Genomic DNA, 20099 nt, shown 5'->3' with positions numbered 1-20099 from the left:
CAAGTAGGATCCCATGTAGGGCCTAATGTTTATTAATCCATTTTTAGAGCATGCTTTTAGGGAGAGTTCTCCCCACAAAATAACTTATAAGAGTAATTTTTTTTAACTAGTGACATGCACTACCAAATTTAGGGGTGGACAAAACCACATGCGCTGGAGGTTTGAAATGCATAGCTCATGAAATACCTTTGCAACAAATTTCCCAAGACATTTGAGCCTTAGAGAAAAGAAAAAGGAAAAACCCCTTAGTGAGGTTTTGAATAGCATCAAGTAGGATGCCATGGAGGGCCCAATTTTTATTAATCCATTTTTGGAGCATGCTTTCGAGAGGAGTTCTCCCCACAAAATAGCTTATAAGAATAATTTGTTTTGACTAGTGACATGCACTATCAAATTTAGGGATGAACAAAACCACATCCATTGAAAGTTCATAATGCATAACTCATGAAATACCTTTGTGACAAAATTCGTGAGACATTTGATTAAAGAAGCCATATTGCAAAGCCGCCAAACCATCAACACCAACATGACGCTCTTACAATTCCTCATAATTCCATTGAAAATTAGCTTTACAATCCCTCGCTAAACGGTTTGCTAGGCGCACCTTTCCGAGCTGTTCTAACTTCGTTTCTTTTCTCAATGGAAACCTTTCCGTTTGAAAGGAACGGGTGACAAAGATATATAAGCATAATAAATGATAATAAAAAAGTTAAAATATACTTTGATTAGAAATAAAAATATTTGGTGTAATGAACACATCGCTATCAAAGGAGATTGGAGCCTGCATCGTTTAAAAATTATGGGGTTTTAGGGGGATTTTCCTTTCTTGCTTTGACGACATATAAAAATGTTGAGAAACATAATGATTGCGTGGAGAATGTGAAATAAGGAGTTTCTTGTGTTCTTCATCGTCAAATAACAAACCTTATTCTGAATCCACAATTCCAACACAATGGTGGTGGCTTCTGCAAGCAATTTATTTAGTAAAGAAGTCTCAATTCGAAGGAGAATCGCTAATATGTGAGGATCTCTGATTTGTTTACTTTCCTTCTTTCTGTATAAATTACTTTTGATCACTGCGATTGTCTGTAATTTTATTAAATTCATGTTTCAAACCCTAAAAGTTCGTGTTGACAAGTCACTCACTAGCTTTTGCTATAAAGTTTGTAATTTGCTTTGCATTTTGGGTAGTAATGAAGAAGATTTTCTAGTATTAGGCCTGGATGCTTTTATTAGTCTCCTTCCCTTGTTTTGCTTGGAAGGAAAACTATGCATTTCTTAATTGAGATAAATCGCCAATGTTTTGTCGAAATGCCCAAGACAAACAAGATAATGTGCCAGTATCTGAATAGACAAACAAGAAAATGTGCTAGTATCTGAATAGACAAACAATAAAATGTGCCAGTATCTGAATAGACAAACAAGAAAATGTGCTAGTATCTGAATAAGGTGCTTCCAACCTACATTGTCGTAGTTGGATTGACAAATTTGGGTTTACTCTTGAGCTTCACCATGAGGTCGATACCTCGGGATACAAATTACTTTTTAATTTTTTTGTTGTATTACCTTGTACTTGTTTTCCTTGGCATAGATTAAGGCCCGAGGGTTATGCATTTTAAAACTGGAACAAACTTTTAATGATATAACCAACTTTCCTAGACAAATACCAATACCTGTAAACGATGCTTCCAATCTACATAGATGTAGGTGGATGCACACAAGCGAATTGACATCTAATGATATTACGAACTGCCCTAGATAAAGACTAATATCTGTATACGATGCTTCCAATCTACATAGATGTAGGTGGATGTACACAAGCGAATTGACAAATTTGGGTTAGCTTTTGAGATTTATCACTATTTTGAGACCTAGGTGTACAAAATGCATTTTTTTTTCATTACCTTGTACTTGTTTTTCTTGGAAAGGATCACAGCTGAAGAGTTATGTGTTTTTTAACTGGGACAGACACTCAATGATATATTGAAGTGTTCGAACAAAGAAGGTAAATATGCCAATAATTGAATACTTTGGTTCCAGTCTAGTTAGATGTGGGTGGGTGTACTTAGGTGGATAATTGGTTTACTCGAACTTTGTCATCTACAAAGTTTTAACAATATATCAAGTTATCAACACAATGTAAGCCAAATTTACATCTGGACATATGATGACCTAATAAATAACATTTACCTTTTTTGGGCCATTCTGACCTCTTGCAATTTTCATCCTTTCACAAGGCAATTTTACTAGTGCTGGGTTTAAGTATGTTCCATTTCTTTCAAGAATTCAAAACAGTGGCTCTCTAGGGGCTTCAGCTCATTCTATCTGAATACTATAGTAACAAATTTTGTGTAGAACGTTCAATCAAGTGACCCTTGAATATGGAAAAAACTGATAGATAAGACAAAAAGGTAATATACAATTAAAAACTACAGAACGATTTGTCATGTATAGAGATTTACAGTCATAGAAACTGCCTCAAAATGTAATCTACTGGCTATTTTTGGGCAGTTTCTATGACTGCAAATGATTTACATATAAAAATATGTAACAGTAAATTTATAAGGTCATTTTCTACTGCTAGTGTTAAGTCACATTTTTTTTTTCTAGTAATTCAAAGAGGGGCTTCTTTTGGGGCCTCAATTGTTTCTAAACGAAAATCATGGCAACATGTCTCATATGGAATTTTCATTTCTGTGGGTCTTGTATATTGAGGAAATATGGAAAACTAGAAAGAACCAAGAGATCTGGGGAAAAAGTTAAACTATAGTTAAAAAAATGTACAATAATTGAAAATTATAGAGACTTGTAGTGATAGACTTGTGGAAACTGCTTGAAAATGAAAATACCCAGCATTGTCTGGATATCCATATGAAAGTATGTAAATTTATGTGGCCACCATAGACTGCTTGTTTAAATACAGAACAGGGCTTGTTTTGGGGCCTCATCATTATAACTGAAAAACAATATTAACAACTCTCATACTTTTAGTACAGTTGGTCTTGAATATGGAAGAAATATAATGTAGCAGAAGGAACTGATGTATTTGGAAAAAAGGTAAAATATTGTTAACATCAGATAATAGTTGATTATGTATAATGAAAAAATATAGAATAATTGATCATATATATAAACATGCAGTTGTAGAAACTGCCCTAAAATATACAGCACTATCTAAAGTTACTTATGAAAATATGATCTTCAAATCCGCTCAACTCTGCAGATCCAACTGCCCTAAATAGCTGCCATTATGGATGGCCACATTTAAACAGGCAACAAACAGCTGTATTATGGATGTTTGACATTAAGATAATTGAATATTCAGTTTTTCCTCCATTTTTCTGTGTTTCTACACTCATCCAGAAAATATGAAAATCTGTGCCCGTGTGACTGTATTTTCTTACCCTGCCGAAAACTGCAGTGAAGTTATATATGATGCTGAGAGGACAGGGACTCTACTTTTCAACAGATATTTCGAAAATGCCCTAAGAGAAGGGTTATACTGAGGAAGACTATTCATATTTAAAGAAATTAAAGAAACTGGCACCGAACAAAATTATTATTCCTGCTAGGGCTAGTTTTTTCTTCTTATATTCATCCCTGAAAAGTTCATTTTTAAGATTTTGGGAATCTAGGAATTTCAATCTCAATATTTAATCAGGCATCCATGATGTTTAAGCAAGCCTGAACTATCTGTCCAGTTTATGGTTTTATTGCCTGTAGCAGAAGCCGTTGCATCTTTTAAAGCTTCAAATAAGAGCTACAAGAACTCTCCTTGAATTGAAATTAGATTGGTTATACCAAGGCATAAATCATCAAAACAGATCTTAATTACATATGATTGAATTTAAACTGAAATGTTACTGTTTCTAAGCGCTTTGTTTATGAAACTGCTTTAACATAGAGTTAGAATGATTTCCAAATTGGTGGAAATGAAAAAAACAGGAAAGAAATGAAACAAAAACAATCAAAAGAAGATGACTACAGCATACACATCACTGTGAAAAAAAGATATCCCCTGGAACAAGCTGCCTGGGATGAGAACTCCATCAAAGATGTGGCTGAGCCACCATTCAGATTGCCAAACTTTCAAAATTACAAGCCAATATCAATTATGGAGCTTACTAAGACTAATGTGGGACATGAACATATCCTCTACAATGACCTGCACACTTGCTTTGCAATGTGACACTATTACACTCTGCCTCCACCCTGCATAAAGTTTTACAGAGAATTTGAGTATACAACATATTTCAGCAGTGGGAGTTCGGAATCAATCTGTCTTACATTCTGGGAAGTTCTTCCCTGCAGTTGTATTTTGATGGATTCAGCAACTGGGGGATCCATTCTTGTTGACAGATTTGGCATTTGATGAATCTGTACTGACTAATTTTGATGGATTTGGCAGTTGATGAATCTGCTTTCGTCAGACTGGGCCAAAAAGAAGGGGTTTGCTGGGCTCCACTTTAGCTGTTTTATCGTCTCTTTGCTTGCAAAGAAGCTGTAGAGGGTTCAGACATTCCTTGGGGCTTTCCCTTGGTCAAGTTTTGCCTTTGTCACTGATTGTCTTGATCCCCTTTACTTCCTGTCTTGTCAATTGATCTTCAACTAACAGTTTGGAGTGTGAATACATGTTTTAGTGTAAGTGTCTTTTATCATAGCTTTTAGACTTAGCTGATTCATTTTGGATCACTGCCACTGCAATTAAATTCTCAGTAGCAATCATGGCTTGCAAATTCTTAATGGCCTTGGTTCCCTTATCTAAATGGTAAAGCCTTTGATAATCTGCTCCCAAGGAATCATTTCATTGAAGATCCATCATAGTAACTCTTATCAAGAAGTATCTTACGGAAATTTGCAAGATGAGAAGTATACATGATATTAAAAATCAGCGCATGTTATCCAGATTCTGCACACTAGGGTTTGACATAAATTGGCTTACTTAAACTGTTATTAAACCTGCAAATTTGAGTACTATAACCTGCATACATAGGCTTCTGAAAGTACAAGAAAAATAATAAATGAAACTGAAACCAAAATGATAGTAGCTGTTCAAATATCTATGTTTTGTGAGTTTTGTTTCTGCAGTTTTGATACAAAGTAGTGAGTAACCAGGGTCCTACATAGTCTCCAATTTGGGCAATCAGAAATCAAAAATATTTTTATAGGTGACTATATTCCCATAGAAACTTTAAAATATATCATAGCTGTCTGCCCAGAATAAAGCAGACAATTAGCAAAGCAGCGCCTAAGAATAGTCTAAAATCAGCGACAAAAGAAAACTAATAAAATCATCTAATCCAAGAAGAAAATCTGTGCCTAAACAGCAGTTAAAAAAACTAAAATGAGATGCTGATTTTCTGGTGCTCAGGAGGCATAATTAATCACTAAAATTAGGGTCTGATCTATCCTAATTGCTGGGCCACCAGAACACCGCCTGACTGACCCCTAAACAAACTTAACAGATGAGGCATTGAGTAGAATAACTTGACCACAACGACCATTAGAAATTGTTTTCTTTTGAAAGCATTGCCATTAAACCTGAATCGGTGTTCCACGACCGTTGGGGACAGGGAGACGGGGGGACGGGCTTCGGGGACGGGGGGACAAAGGGAAAAAGTTTCGGGGACGGGTTTCAGGGATGGGAGGACTTGGGCCTGGGGGGGGGGGAATGCGTTTCCGTGGAACACTGACCTGAATCTACTTGAATCTTCCATACCTGAGACAATCCCAATCTGATCCTGATCTTGTGTCATAATCTTCATGGAAATGGGCCACTAAACCTGAATCTACTCGACACCTCCATACATGAGACAACACCAATCTGATCCTGACCCCATGTCAGAATCTTCACGGAAATGTACTGCATCCTTTGATGACATTTCTCGGACAATTCCTTTTAGACTTTTATGATATTTTGAATTATCAATTATATAGTGCTTTGTGAATTTTTGTTTGTTTTCAAATTTTATTGCTGATCATGCACATAAAATTAATACTATGATTGCATTCAATATTTTACCTACAAACATTTCCAAGACTAACTGAAAACAGGGTCCCAAAAAATTTGGTAATGTGACTGAATGATTTCCCATCACCACAACCGGAGAAAACTTTTTTGGCCTTCTGTCATTGGCAGTATTAACAATGCATATTAGGCAATAGTATTAGTCATGCAGTTGTAGACATTTCACTGCTAGTAATGCTTATTGAAATGATCAATAGACTTCCTTAAGTGAGGAAAAATTTTCTGTGTCAAATTTTAAGAAACAATAACCATAAAAATAGAACATAAAAATATGTAACAATAAATCAAACACTTCCGGCAACACACCTTGGTTATTTTTTATTCCCCTACCAGTTGACTCCTTGATTTTGCAGTTCTTGATTCTCCAAAGAGGAATCTTGGTGTCATGTTCGCTACACCTGTAATGTGATGGTTTATTAAACATGTGCAATGTGAGGATTCTGTATAAAAGACCTGTATAGCATATGATTATCACCGTGTTCTTAAACGAATTTACATTATAATGGACATAGATAATCACCAGTGTTCCACGGGCGTTGGGGACGGGGGGACGGGGGGACCAAGGGTCTAAATTTGGGGACGGCGGTGGGGGGTGGTGGGGTGGTGGTGCTCATATACTTATACATATACATATAGTACTTGAAAAACTAGTTTTGAAAAGATGTATAACAGTATAACAGTATAAGAATTAGATTTCAAATGAAACTATAGGAAATACCAAGATTACTTAGATTAGTAATACTAATTGCTAAAAGTAAATAAAATTTGACAAATGAAATTGTCAAATTGGAGATTTCTCATTTCTATCATATGAATATCGAAAAAGGAAAACGAAAATACGAATATCTGATGCCATTGCAAAGTCTATAATAATAAAGATGATTACATGATTCATCATTACAATGAGTAGCCAAATACAAATACGTGTAGCAATAGCATTACAAAAGAGACTAGAGTCAAATACAAAATGACAAAACTCAAAATGTAGCTAATGGAGGCCTCTAATCATCTGCGAACTCCTCCTCACTGGAACTGTTGGACTCTTGAAGATCAAGGTCCCTCAAGCTCACACCAACTAGCCCTGCATCTGAAGTGGTAGGATCATCCTCATCAATCTGTGAAGGCTCCTCTGGCTCTACATCCCATCGTGCCACTGGACTCTCCTTGTACACAAGTGTCTTGCGGTCCATGAGACGCAAAGCACTGTGTACAACCACAAGCTTCTCTGCTCTCTTAGAGGTAAGTTTGTTCCTCTTAAGAGAGTGGATGAAGCTATATGTAGACCAGTTCCTCTCAGCAGCTGAAGAACTGGAAACCTGGGATAGCAGATGGATGGCTAGAGTGGTGGTCAAAGATTTCGGGCCTTGACAATTCCACCATAAAAGTGGGTCCTCCTGTGCCATGCTGTCTATATCCATCTTTGCCACATTTGAATAACCTCTAAGAGTGGCAAATCTTCCCCACTCAGTGCGCATTGTGCCGGCATCTCTGGAATCAAACATCTTCTCTATGCATCTAAAGAAACCCGCCTTCACCTCATCATCCTGAATCGGTGTCAGTCTACCCGGTCTAGCCTTGTACCACTTAGGATTCAAGGCAAAGGCAGCCATATGCAAAGGAGTGTTCAACTTGTCCCATCTATGCTGAATGATAGGCTGGATTTGCTCATTGTAGAATGCTAACGAGGGGTCCTTCACTCGCACAACAGTCCTCATCTGGTAAAGCATAGAGTCAATGCACTCATACACCTCTCCAAGGTTAGGTGCATCCCCATCCCCATATTTGATCACCTGGAATATTGGAGAAATGATAGAGACAATGTATTTCGCATCAGTCCAAAACACATCACTCTTCACTATCTCCTTCACCCTTCCCCCCTGCTCTGTCTTGGCCTCAGCCCACCTATTCCACTCATCAGTCATAACCATGAGTTGTAATGCCTCTTGCAACTCAATCATTCTCTTGGAGAGAATGAAATATGATGCATATCTAGTCTCAACTGGTTTCAAGAACTCCTTCTTCGCGAAGGTCCTGAAGAGTGCATGTGAAGTGTGGTGGTTGCAGATAAACATCTGCACATCTCTCGCATCGGTGACCACTCCTCTAATCTAGTCCATCTTCCCCATGTCCTTGAGTGCATTGTTCATGGCATGCACACAACATGGGGTCCACCAAATGTGTCTATAGGCTGCCTCAATGAGTCTCCCTGCTGCTCTACACACATGGGCTGCATCTGTCACTACTTGGACCACATTTTGTGGCCCAACCTCCTCATAGCCTCCCTGAGGACCTGAAACTGGAAATCAACATCTTTACGATGCCCTGTACAATCAACTGCTCTAAGGAAGTATGGGCCCTCTGCACATGTGACCATGACGTTGATGAGTGGACGATGGCTAATGTCCGTCCACCCATCCATAACTATGCTGCACCCCGATGCCACCCAACATGCCTTCATCTTCTCCATCAAAATATTGATCTTGGAATAGCATTTATCCAAGATCGAGGTCCTCATTTTCGTCTCCCCTGGTGGCACATAAGATGGTCCTCCCTTGGCCACCATAGCCATCATCTCCCTATAATAAGGAGACCGTGTAACATGAAATGGAATTCCATTGGCAAAGAAGAACTTGCTGATGGATTCATCTATCTCATCTCTCAGCTGCACATTAAACATATCAGCAATGGGGTTGCTCTGTGGTGTCTGCAACCTATGTTTCCTAGCAGAAGTGGAAGTGGATGGAGATCCAAACATCATTCCTCCCGTCTGCGAAGCATGAGAAGTATGTGGCACATTCTGGTTGCCCTGAAGTGTTGCCCTAGCAGACAAAGTAGTAGGCATTGAAATATTTGTGTCATCTGGAACCCCCCAAAGCCTGTTAAACTCAATTCTGTACTGTATATTTTTGGCTTCCTCCAAAAACTTACAATGTTTCACGCCTTTTCCTCTCCAAAACAGAAAGTGTGCATTCACCCTACTAATGCTACCGAACCATTCTGTGTCACAAATATTGCACTTCCACTTCCTTGTTCCCCCACTTGAATGTGATATGCCTTGTACTGATATTCGTGAAGCAAACTGTTTTAGAGGAGACTTAGGATCAAAATGACCCCTAGCATATGGTGCCAACAACTCTGAAGGGCAACCTGTACTAGCTGGTGCGCTTGCCATAGAACTAGATTGGGCTCCAGGATCAGCCCCATGGTCACCCCCCTCATTTTCAGGTTCATATTCTGAATCATTCTCACTATGAGAATGGATTTCCATGTCATCTTCACTCATGCCTTGGGAGCTCATTGTGAAATTGACACTGCATTTCACAAAATAAAAATAAAAATAAAATCAGCCTAGTTTAACAATATATTTTTAAATTTTTTTCCTGTTCATCTCAAAATGAGATTTGATGTTGAATCATTTTGCCCTCAAGATTCAACATCAAATTTCATTTTGAGTCTTGAGATGAATAGGGAAAAAATTTCCAAAAATGACATAGAACAATGAAAATCAGAAAAAAAACAAAAAAAAAAAAAAGAAAAAGTTGAAAAACCCTACCTTGTGCTTGAAAAATCTCTCCAAAATGTAGAAGAATCTTCTTCTTCCTCTTCTTCTTGCTTCTTCTAGCTCCTATCACGCTTGCAATCAACTTTTCTCACCCCTTCAATGAGTCTTCTTCAAGTTTTTCCTCCTCTTCATCTTGCTGGAAAAAAAATCAGTTTTCCAAAATGAGAGTTAAATCTAAAAGAAACATGCTTTTGTGTTGTTTTGGGGGGTTGGGTGGGGCCCATGTCCAATTAGGGTTGTGTTGTGACGTTTTCACACATCGCCCCATTGCAAATGGGGACCCTTGCTTTTTTGCTTTTTAGGGTTTGTTCTTTAGGTTTTTTAGGGTTTTGTTAGCTAGCCTTTGCATTTTGAGTATCGCCCGGGGATCACATGGATAAGCAAGTCCGGCTTGAGTGAGGTCCTGATCCTGAAATTTGGCTAAGTCTGGAATGCCCTGATCCTGAATTTGACTAAGTCTGGAAACTGAAAAAAAAACCTCCAAAAACTAGATTTTGCAATATAACTCCTGGAGGTCTGAAACCACTCTCAAACATCCTAAAAGTATATATGGAATATAACTTAAAGTATAAGAAGGAAATGTTTCTTCTTTAGGTTTTTTAGGGTTTTGTTAGCTAGCCTTTGCATTTTGAGTATCGCCCGGGGATCACATGGATAAGCAAGTCCGGCTTGAGTGAGGTCCTGATCCTGAAATTTGGCTAAGTCTGGAATGCCCTGATCCTGAATTTGACTAAGTCTGGAAACTGAAAAAAAAACCTCCAAAAACTAGATTTTGCAATATAACTCCTGGAGGTCTGAAACCACTCTCAAACATCCTGAAAGTATATATGGAATATAACTTAAAGTATAAGAAGGAAATGTTTCTTCTTTCTTATACTTAAATGTTATATTCCATAAAAATTATCCTGATAGAGAGTGCGAAAAGTCAAATTTCGCTCGTGTCCTTCTCCAAGGGTCCAGAGCGAAAAGCGCTCCTGTCCCTCTCCAAGGGACCAAGGCGAATCGCTCGTGTCCCTCACCAAGGGTCCAGAGCGAAAATGCTTAGTTGAGCCATTCCTGACCTTGTTTGGACGAATCGAGACATCAAAGGCATGGTGAAGGACGAAATGAGCATGATAGAACATCCAGACTTGATCAAAAACAATGAAATGATGAAGTTTTGCCTAGAGGGTCAATTTCGCTCCTGTCCCTCACTGAAGGACCAGAGCGAAATTCTTCATAAGGTACGATCTGGGCAAAGATCAAGCAAGTTTTATGTTTGAAGGCAAGGAAGGAGGTGAAATGAACTCATTGAAGATAAATTGAAGATTACCAAATGCCAACAAAGGACCAAAATGCTTAAGTTCGCTCCTGTCCCTCAGGAAGGGACCAGAGCGATTTTTGTCTAAGACAAATTTCTTGCTAAGTTACAATCAAACCCAAGGCATGGATGAATGGAATGGAACATTACGAGACCGTTGAAGATAAATTTGGAAGCTGGCGAAGTGTGATGGAGACTACAAGTACAAATTCGCTCCTGTCCCTCTCCAAGGGACCAGGGCGATATCTTAGTTATGTTGCCTTTTCCTCCAAATTCAAGACACTTCAAGGCGAAGAACAAGGTGGCAAGGACGTTTCGAAGCATCTTCATCAAGCACAAAACATCAAAGGTCGCCAACATTGAAAGATTTGCACTATAATATCCCAGTTCGCTCCTGTCCCTCAGGAAGGGACCAGAGCGAAATTTGCATAAAGGCTCTAAATTTTGAAAATTGATCACGTTCCAAATGTCCAAAGGGATCGAGGGACTTTATTTTACACGATAAAAGTAATTACAAGTTGGTCGAAACAAGGACAAGCTCAAAATGTTGAAGTTCGCTCCTATCCCTCAGGAAGGGACCAGAGCGATATTGATTATATTGGCCAATTCATGCAAAAATCACGTTAGGTCAAGGTTTTGCAAGGTCGTATGAGGTCCAAGGCATGATTAGAAGGTGATATACAAAGACTTCAAACGTTAAAAGATCCTTAAATTGAACACAGAAGCTATATCGCTCCTGTCCCTCTCCAAGGGACCAGGGCGATTTGCATAGGATCCTTCATTTTACTTCAAATCCATGCCAAGTCAAGGTTTTGTAGGATCACACAAGATCTAAGGCGTCTTAACAGGGTGATATGCAAAGGTGTGAAACGTCAAAATATACCAATTTGAATAAGAAAGTTATATCGCTCCTGTCCTTTGGACAAGGACCAAAGCGATTTTTACAAAAACACTCATGCTCCTTCAAAATCAAGACAATGCAAGGATTGGCGAAGTAAAGGACGTCCTTTGGAAGACAATGAACGAAGAACGAAGATCAAGTGTTTGCAAATTTGAGCCAGGACATGGAGATCGCTCCTGTCCCTCTCCAAGGGACCAGGGCGATGTTTGCCAAAACACTTATAATCCTTTGAAGACCACATCAAAACAAGGTTGTACAAGGTTTTAAACATCATTTGGAAGGCGATACAAAGGGAGATGGATGTTAAATATTACCAATTTGTGCTTGAAATGGAGAAAACACATGGATCGCTCCTGTCCCTCTCTAAGGGACCAGGGCGATATCACCACAAAAGGACATTCAATCGCAAGGAAAAGTTAATCAAGCTTGAAGGACCTAACAAAAATGTCGATTTGAACGTGGAGATGAAGACTTTGGACGTCGAAATTGCAAGAATCAAGACCAAATTGATGGATCGCTCCTGTCCCTTAGTCAGGGACCAGGGCGATGAGGTACGTATTATTTCATTTTCAAAAAATTTGGCGCTCAAACACATTTCTTTAAATTTATTTTAAATGCTAAAATCGATGGATTGCAAATTTAATTAAAAATGGCATTTAAAATTTGCGCTTGATATTTATTAATTATTTTTGCCTTTATAAAAATCGAAATTTATTAATTTAAATAATAAAGGCATTTAATAATTAATTATTAATTAATAAAAAATCAAATGGGGCGCTTGATTTAAAATTTGTTTCATTTTACAAGGGTCGGCCTTTTAAGTTTATTTTAAATTTGTCTTATTTACCAAAGTCGGCCTAAGATCAATATGAAGGTAAGCGCCTATAAAGGGAAGGTGGTTTATTCATTTCAAATCATCATTTAACATCCTTCATTAGCATGCGATTTGGAGAAGACAAGGAGGTGCGAATTATATTCAAAAGGGGTGCGAACTTGAAAATTCTATTGGTGCGAAATTGTCATTCAAGAGGAGGGCGCAGACATCATCAAAGGAGTGCGAGCTTAGTCTCAAGTTGGGCGAACTTGCCAAAGACCACGTCAAAGATATCCTCAAGGGTGATGAATTGATAAAGGGATTGTTCATTTAAAGAAGATCACGTTGAAGCCATCTAATTTTGATTTTGCCTAGGCAAATTCCTTGTTTTGCATTCTAGAGTTAGCTCTCAACTGAGGTATGGCGATATTTGTTTTATTGATTTTGAATTTTGATCGTCATAGCCTTAAATTTTGAAATTTTGAATTCATAGCTCAATAGTCGTTTTTAGGAAATGATTAATAAAGGACTTATCATTAAGTTTCCTAAAATTTGCTCTCTAATTTATGTTATGTATTGCAAAATCATGTTACTAATTTTGAAATGTTGTGTAGGCATCAAATGGAGATCTCTTCAAGGAAAATCAAGCCGGATCAAGGACGGTCTTCGCCAGGACGATCTTCGCCGGGACGATCAAGCCAGGACAGGGGCGACCTCTTTCAATCCAGCGTTCCAAGGCGAGGTACATCATCCTGCACATCAAGGACACAGGGAGTTAGAACAAGGGCTCGTTGAAGAAGTAAATAGTTCCAGATGAATTAATTGAAGCAAGCTTCTCAACAACATCAAGTTGAATATCTACCAAGTTACAAGTGTCAAATGAGGTGGCATCCTAGTCATCATTTCTCCAATCAGTGAGGTCCACCTCAGCATGTCCAGATTCAATGTACTTAACTCAGGGAAGGTGGCACAAACTCCGATGTACCTACCTCGGCTATCCATTGGTCGATTTTTCTAGAAAGGACATGTGTCCAAGCAATACAATTTTGTCATTGGTCAAGCATTAAATGTTATGTAATGGTTGTAACAAACCCTAATTAGGGTTTTCATTGTTGAATCTTGGCCATTGATCTTGAATTGATCTGAGCCATCGAATTGTATTGTGGGCACTATATAAGCCCAGGCATTTCATTTGTAAAGGCTAATTAATTAGCAATAAGTTAGGGATAGCATGTAAATAGTTGGAAGAGTTAGAATATAGTTGATAGAATAGTAATTAGACTAGAATAGGAAGACAAGGCAAGAAATTGTTGCCATTGATTGTAAACAAACTCCATTTTCATTGAAGTAATGGTGAAATATGTCGTTTTCTTGCAATTTGCATGGTTTCTTGTTGAGTCTTCAATCATAGATGGTAGATGATTAGATGAATGGAGGAAATGTGATTGATTGATGATGGAATTCGTATATCCATACTACTAGCAGTTTGTTGATTGCAGACTTGCCTTGTGTAGTCAACTGGAATCATTTAGCTTAAGCTCAATTTCAATTTGTCGCTTCTTCATTGATATGCATCAACTTGGATGGTGTCTATGCCTGCGGTGATAATTTGAACATCATAAAGCTCCCCTTAGAAGATCGCACTAGCCTTGTGTAGATGTTCCATTGATGTCAAAACAAGATCTAGTTAGAGTTTCATCAAAAATCAAATCATTGCTCCTACATTCTTAGTATTAGGATTAGACCCTCTCTTCGCCCTTACCCTTTTTTCATTTTTTTCAAATCCAAGTTAGTCAGAGCCTGTGTTCAGCAAAGCAGATCGGAAGTTCAATCATCAGATGTAAGTCCCCTTGTGATTCCAGCAAATCACATCATACCACTGGAGCTTGTCCACACGTAGAGACCCTACCAAAAGAACCTTGGAGTCTTCCTAACTGATCCTTTATGCGAATCTTCAGCAGTTAGAGACTATTTTCTCAAGAGAGGATAAGATGCCTATTGGTATTTTATTCTGTGTATGATGGTGTACAAAATACACGTCAACAGGTTGCCCCTTAACCCCCCCAAAAGGCACATGTTTTTAAAAAAATGGCTTTTTCAGTTTGTTTAGACATGGGAATGCGGGAGATGCCCCTCTAGAGACGCCTGGGCGTTTCTTGAGGGATGGGGAGACACCCAGGCGTCTCCCAAGGAGACGTCGCCACGTCTCCACGTCTCCCTGGGAGACGCGGAGACGTCTCCAAGTCCCGGCAGTGTTTGGGTGGCGGTGGCGGGGGACGTCGCGTCCTGTCCCCGTCCCCGAGACGTCTTTGACGGGGGGAGGCGACCAAAAAGGGAGGGGGACGTGTCCCCGTGGAACATTGCTAATCACACAATTTGCAAGCTGAAGCCTGTTTAATAACCTCTTTTCCTTTAAGGGCAATCCTCATGTGAAGATCGCACAAAAGTCATGGTTCTGAAGATTGAGTGGATGCTATTAAGAGTTATACAAGGCCATGAAAACTAAAATTAATTTTTTCATAATAAAAAAAGTAAATTCACATAGAGGCTAGTAGGTTTTGTTGTTGTGAAAGGTTTGTAATACGAGGCTTTCTTAAGAAAGACATTTAAAAGTGAAGGGTTGTCACAATATAATTAAACAAATGCACATTCTAATAGACATAGACAATCACATATTTGATCTTGCAAGCTAAAAGCCTTTTAAGAGCCATTTGTCCTCTAAGAGCAAGCTCTATGTGAAGATCGCACAAAAATTATGGTATTTCAGATTGAGTAGGTGCTATTGAGTATTATATAAGGCCATTTGAAATTAAAAGTAATTTTAGCCAATGAATGAAAGTAAATTCACAAAATTTTATAAGGTGTGGTGGCCATGTGAACAAGTGAATTTATGGAACACCATTCATATTGATTGATTACCATAAAACTCTTGGGAATAGATGCCCAGAAATTTGAAGTCCCCTTTTAGAAGCATTTATATGGAAAGTTAATTTTAGCTAGTTAGCTAGTTTAACTTATCTGAGTGTAGTTAGTGAAATTTACTCTCAAAGGAACCTAGCTTTTCTTTTGTTAGAGTCAAATTTCCTACGTTACACTTTCTCTTTGAGTTCTTCCCCTACATTGAAGGCTACTTATTTTCAGAGACTATTTCCTAAGTGGAGTGGATTTCACATTTTGTGCTTCCTCTCATGCATGTATTTCACCTCCTTGGAGAAAGTTCACTCCTATCAGACTACTTCCTTGCTTGGTCTTCCTCCCTTAAGTAGGTACTTCCCTTCTTGCCTTGTGGACTTGAGCTGCATTATCTGGTGTTTCTTTTTCTTCCTTTTGGCTGATTATGGTGGTTTTCCTGTACTGATGTGTCCTTGCGGTACTCTACCATTCCGAGTTGTTGTCTGGACTCTTTCTGTCTTCTTCTTGGTTTCAATGCATGCTCCTCCTGTCATAACTTGTGTTTGTGGTGGTATACAACCAATGCTTGCTTTCTTTACTTGTTTTTGATGAGGTACATGCTGATATACATCCTTAGTCTTGATGTTGTAGCGACAGGAGATATCTTTCTCCTGACTGCTGTCGCAACTCTTATTAAGAGAGTTCTTTTTTTTGTTAGTATCCATTTTTGTTATTGGATAACTAATATCATTTACATATTGACTGCATAATATATCGGGTGTTTGCTCATAACTAATTGCACCCCTTCTTAGTGACTCCCCGGTTGGAGACATGACAGTCCACGTCCCCTTATCGGGTATTTTACCTTCTAGTCGCGGGCATTAGGAAACATAATAAGGGTGCATCATATTTCCTGCAATCAGGTGTGATCGGGTAAATGCTATGATAGATATATGTTGTGTGTGATTAACCTATCTGCTATGTGTGATATATATATATATATATATATATATATATATATATATATATATATATATATATATATATATATATGCTCAGCAAACAAATAAAACAACATGGTATCAGAGCAGGATATATCTGCAGCTCCTCCTGTTTTGTTTTCCTCCTGAGCGGTAGCAGTACTGGTTGATATGTGGGAGCCATGATCTCTGATTGAATGAATTGTGGATCAGATTTATTGAGTCGACCTCTCTATTTGTGAATTAGCAGACCATGTTTTGAAGGCTCTATATCCGAGGCTTCATCCATTATTGGCCGACATCATATACAAAGGGTGGCTTTCTTGTCTACTGCAAGTGGACATATATGTGCATTTGGATCAGCTCTCATTTGCATGGCGGGTTCCTTATTCACTGTTGACCGGCCTTTGTGAAGCTTGGCAAAGAAATAGGCATGTATTATGCCGAACCAAGGGTTGAAGATGTAGAATACGTCTCCATTCACATGGAAATGTTGGATGCTCATTATCAGAGTTGTGTAGTAATCGTGGTGGTTTTTGACCTGGCTCTCATCGTATTTGATGGTTGTGGACCTTAATGCTTGATCAAGTACTCGTGCAAGATTGGGTCGCTTCATTTTCAGGCTTATTCCATCTTCTGCAATTTGTGGCAAGGGCTTGCCTTTGTTAACCTGGTCATCGACGTTAGATTTTCTCAACTGATACTTGGCGGCAACGGACTCATGCCTTTGAAGAGTAGAATATCTCTGACTGAGGCAATGCAACTGAGGACTGGATTCCATTTCATCTTGGAGCCCCATGTTGCAATGGCTTGCAACCTCATCACATTGGTAGATTATTCTCTTGGTCTGTGATTGAAACGCAAACGGTTTCTTACCTAATGCAATTCCTAGTATTTGTTGTTTGATAAGAAGGCAAGCCATACGGCCAGTGGGTCTACCAAGATTGAGAACGCCAAGATTGGCATCATACAGTTCCAAATTTCTCCTCCCAAGACAAACATCGAGCAGAACATTGTGGTTTCTGATTATACAATGATGGATAGGATTTTGAAGGAGGAGATGAACAGTATTCTAGGGATGATAAAGAAGATCAATGTTGGCATTGTTGTCATTGATGTCAATCGGTATAGAAGGACAACCGGTTTGGGAGTATTGTTGACATGCAATCATTCATGTTAATTAGTGTTGCAAGTCACCGGTAAGGAAGAGAATGTCATTCAGAGGAATGATCACTGGAGTCACCGGTACACAAGTTAGTGTCTGACTTGTGTGGATGAAATGGACAGGTTACCAGTACAGCTTATCACCGTTAAGGAAAGGATGTCAACTGGCAAGCTTATGACAAGTGTACAAACAGGGTGAGCAAGGTGCTTGAGCTATTGTTTGTGATGAAGAGGCAGAATGCTACCTAAATCACATCAACATAGGAGGAGAAGGATGTACAGGTCACCAATATGCTGTGTGGCTGCAAAACAACAGGACTCCCACCAGATAGAGATGCAGTCATCATGTGAAGAGATGACTGACGGTGAATGTACCCCAATAGGATCACATGTGCCTGTTTGAGGATATGCTGCACAAATAGGGAAGCCACATGAGTGCATTGCAAGATGTAGATGACAAGGAATCACTCCACCAGTAAGTGGAACTTATCTCCTATTATGCATAGTATGCATCATAGTTCTGTGAGATAAGGAAGAAGAGGTAAAGGCAGGTGTTTGAAGGCTCACACCGGATCTACCGGTGAATCAAAGGAATGCCTCAAGTGGATGAGATCAAGGATATGCACTAGACCGACAAAGAAGTTATGTTGTGTTGCCGGTACAGATGAAGAGTTTTGGGTTTGTCAGTTTGACAAACTGGTTGAGATATGGTCCGAGCTGATCAAGAAGAAGGCAAAGCTGAGCAGATGCAAACATAGGAAAATGGCCGAGTCTGTGGAAGGTTGATGACATGGTGTCATCAAGGTGTTTACCGGTATGTATGCCCACCGGTATGTATGCCCACTGGTAATATGGACAAGGTGCAGATGCGGAAGATTCCCATCTGATGAAGATGTGCACAAGGTAGGTTAGCAAGAGTGTTGACCGGTTGAGTGTTCCACAGACTGGTTTGAGGGTTTAACCGACAAGGTTAGTGAACCGACAGAAAGGAAGGATTGGTTGTGTGTTGATTGTCGGTGACCGAGTCTAGCCGACACAATGACCTAGCAAAGGTGGATGTCGACATGGATGCCACGTGGAGATGAAGTGGCAAGCTCGCGGAGGTTGGTGAAGTGTCGTGTCGGTGAGGTAGCTGGCAATTGGTCGACATTAAATATTGAGTGTGCAGCTTGAGATGAAGAAAACAACAGAAATCCAGAAAGGATTGATCTTGCAGATCGAAGCAGATTGAAGGAGCAATTTTTGTTGAGTGGATCAAGGAAGGAGGATTCGATCTTTGTGCTCGCTTGTCAAAAGAAACAACTGAGATATTTATGACATTATTTATGGTGTTTTGATAGCTGCATGTCGATATACAAGACCATGTTTGCTAAGTTTAGAAAACGTCTATTGGAAGGTACGTTAATGGCGGTGATGTGCAGACAACTGTCTGGGAGATCAGATTGGATTTGGTTTGCCTCGAGGTTGATGAGGAAACCCTAACTACTTGAATTTGAATTGAGTTTTGGCGGGAAAACCAGGTTATAAATATGGAAGCCAAAGTTATTGCGAAGTGTTGTTGAAGGGGAGTGTTGCTGCATGCAAGGAGAAATCAGTCAAGTGCTCATCAAGAAGAAGGAGAAGAGACTGAGTGTGAGGAAGAACAGGGTTAGTTCAACCGGCAACAAAAGTGCAGAACCGACAGTGACCATACCGACAGAGAAGAAGTGAAGGAAACTGTAGAGAAGGTAGACATAGAACCGACATAGTGTAGTACCGGTGGAGAGCACCGGAGAGAAGAGGCAACCAGAAGAGAGAACCGACAGAGAGAGAACTGGCAGTGAACTGGATAGAAGATCCAGTAGAGAGATTTGAAGAAGTGTTACAAAATCCATTTGTAACAAGGCTATTAACTTGTAAATGATTATGTTTTGTAATCACTGAGTTGGAGCTCAGTGTAGGGGTTGTAGCTCCTTGGGTTGGTGCCCTAAAATCAGGGGTTGGTGCTCCTTGGGTTGGTGCCCTAAACATTGTAATCGGAGATTGATTGTGAGGCTGGATTGGAGCAGTAGTCTCCAGTAGCATTTCTCACTGAGGTTTTTCCCATATTGGGTTTTCCTCGTATATGCTGGTGTTATGAGATGTCCTTTCATACGTGAGTGCATTTGTGATGAGTCTCCCTTCTAATCGGTAAGTTTGCATTTAGTTAGATCTGTTAACCGCTATGTACACGGTATTTTTTTTCAGCCGTCCCCGTCCCGGGGATAGGGGACTCCTAGGGGACGTCCCCATACGTCCCCATAAATTCTGCATATAGACAATGAATTTTGACAATGAATTCTATAAGCAAATTGACTTTGACTCTCAATTTAACACAAATTTGCCATAAGAACTCTACTAGTTCTTATATTTTAAGGTTCTATAATGGATATGTGCATGTTTTATCCATGTTTTCATATGAATATTTAAAATTTCCCTA

General features: G+C 39.2%; 1 protein-coding gene across 1 annotated transcript in view; it reads left to right on the top strand.

Moving 5' to 3' along the window:
* The first annotated feature begins 725 nt into the window (after positions 1–725).
* LOC131027458 (uncharacterized) overlaps positions 726–20099 on the top strand; it is a 33741-nt gene continuing 14367 nt past the window's right edge. The window contains exon 1 of the mRNA XM_057957535.2: positions 726–1020. Within this exon, the coding sequence (XP_057813518.1) occupies positions 953–1020 (68 nt within the window). The 5' untranslated portion in view covers positions 726–952. The remainder of the gene's footprint in view (positions 1021–20099) is intronic.

The sequence above is a fragment of the Cryptomeria japonica genome, chromosome 4, assembly GCF_030272615.1.
Source record: "Cryptomeria japonica chromosome 4, Sugi_1.0, whole genome shotgun sequence".
Taxonomy (NCBI): domain Eukaryota; kingdom Viridiplantae; phylum Streptophyta; class Pinopsida; order Cupressales; family Cupressaceae; genus Cryptomeria; species Cryptomeria japonica.
Note: the sequence above shows the minus strand (reverse complement) of the source record. Positions and strands in the feature narration are given on the sequence as shown.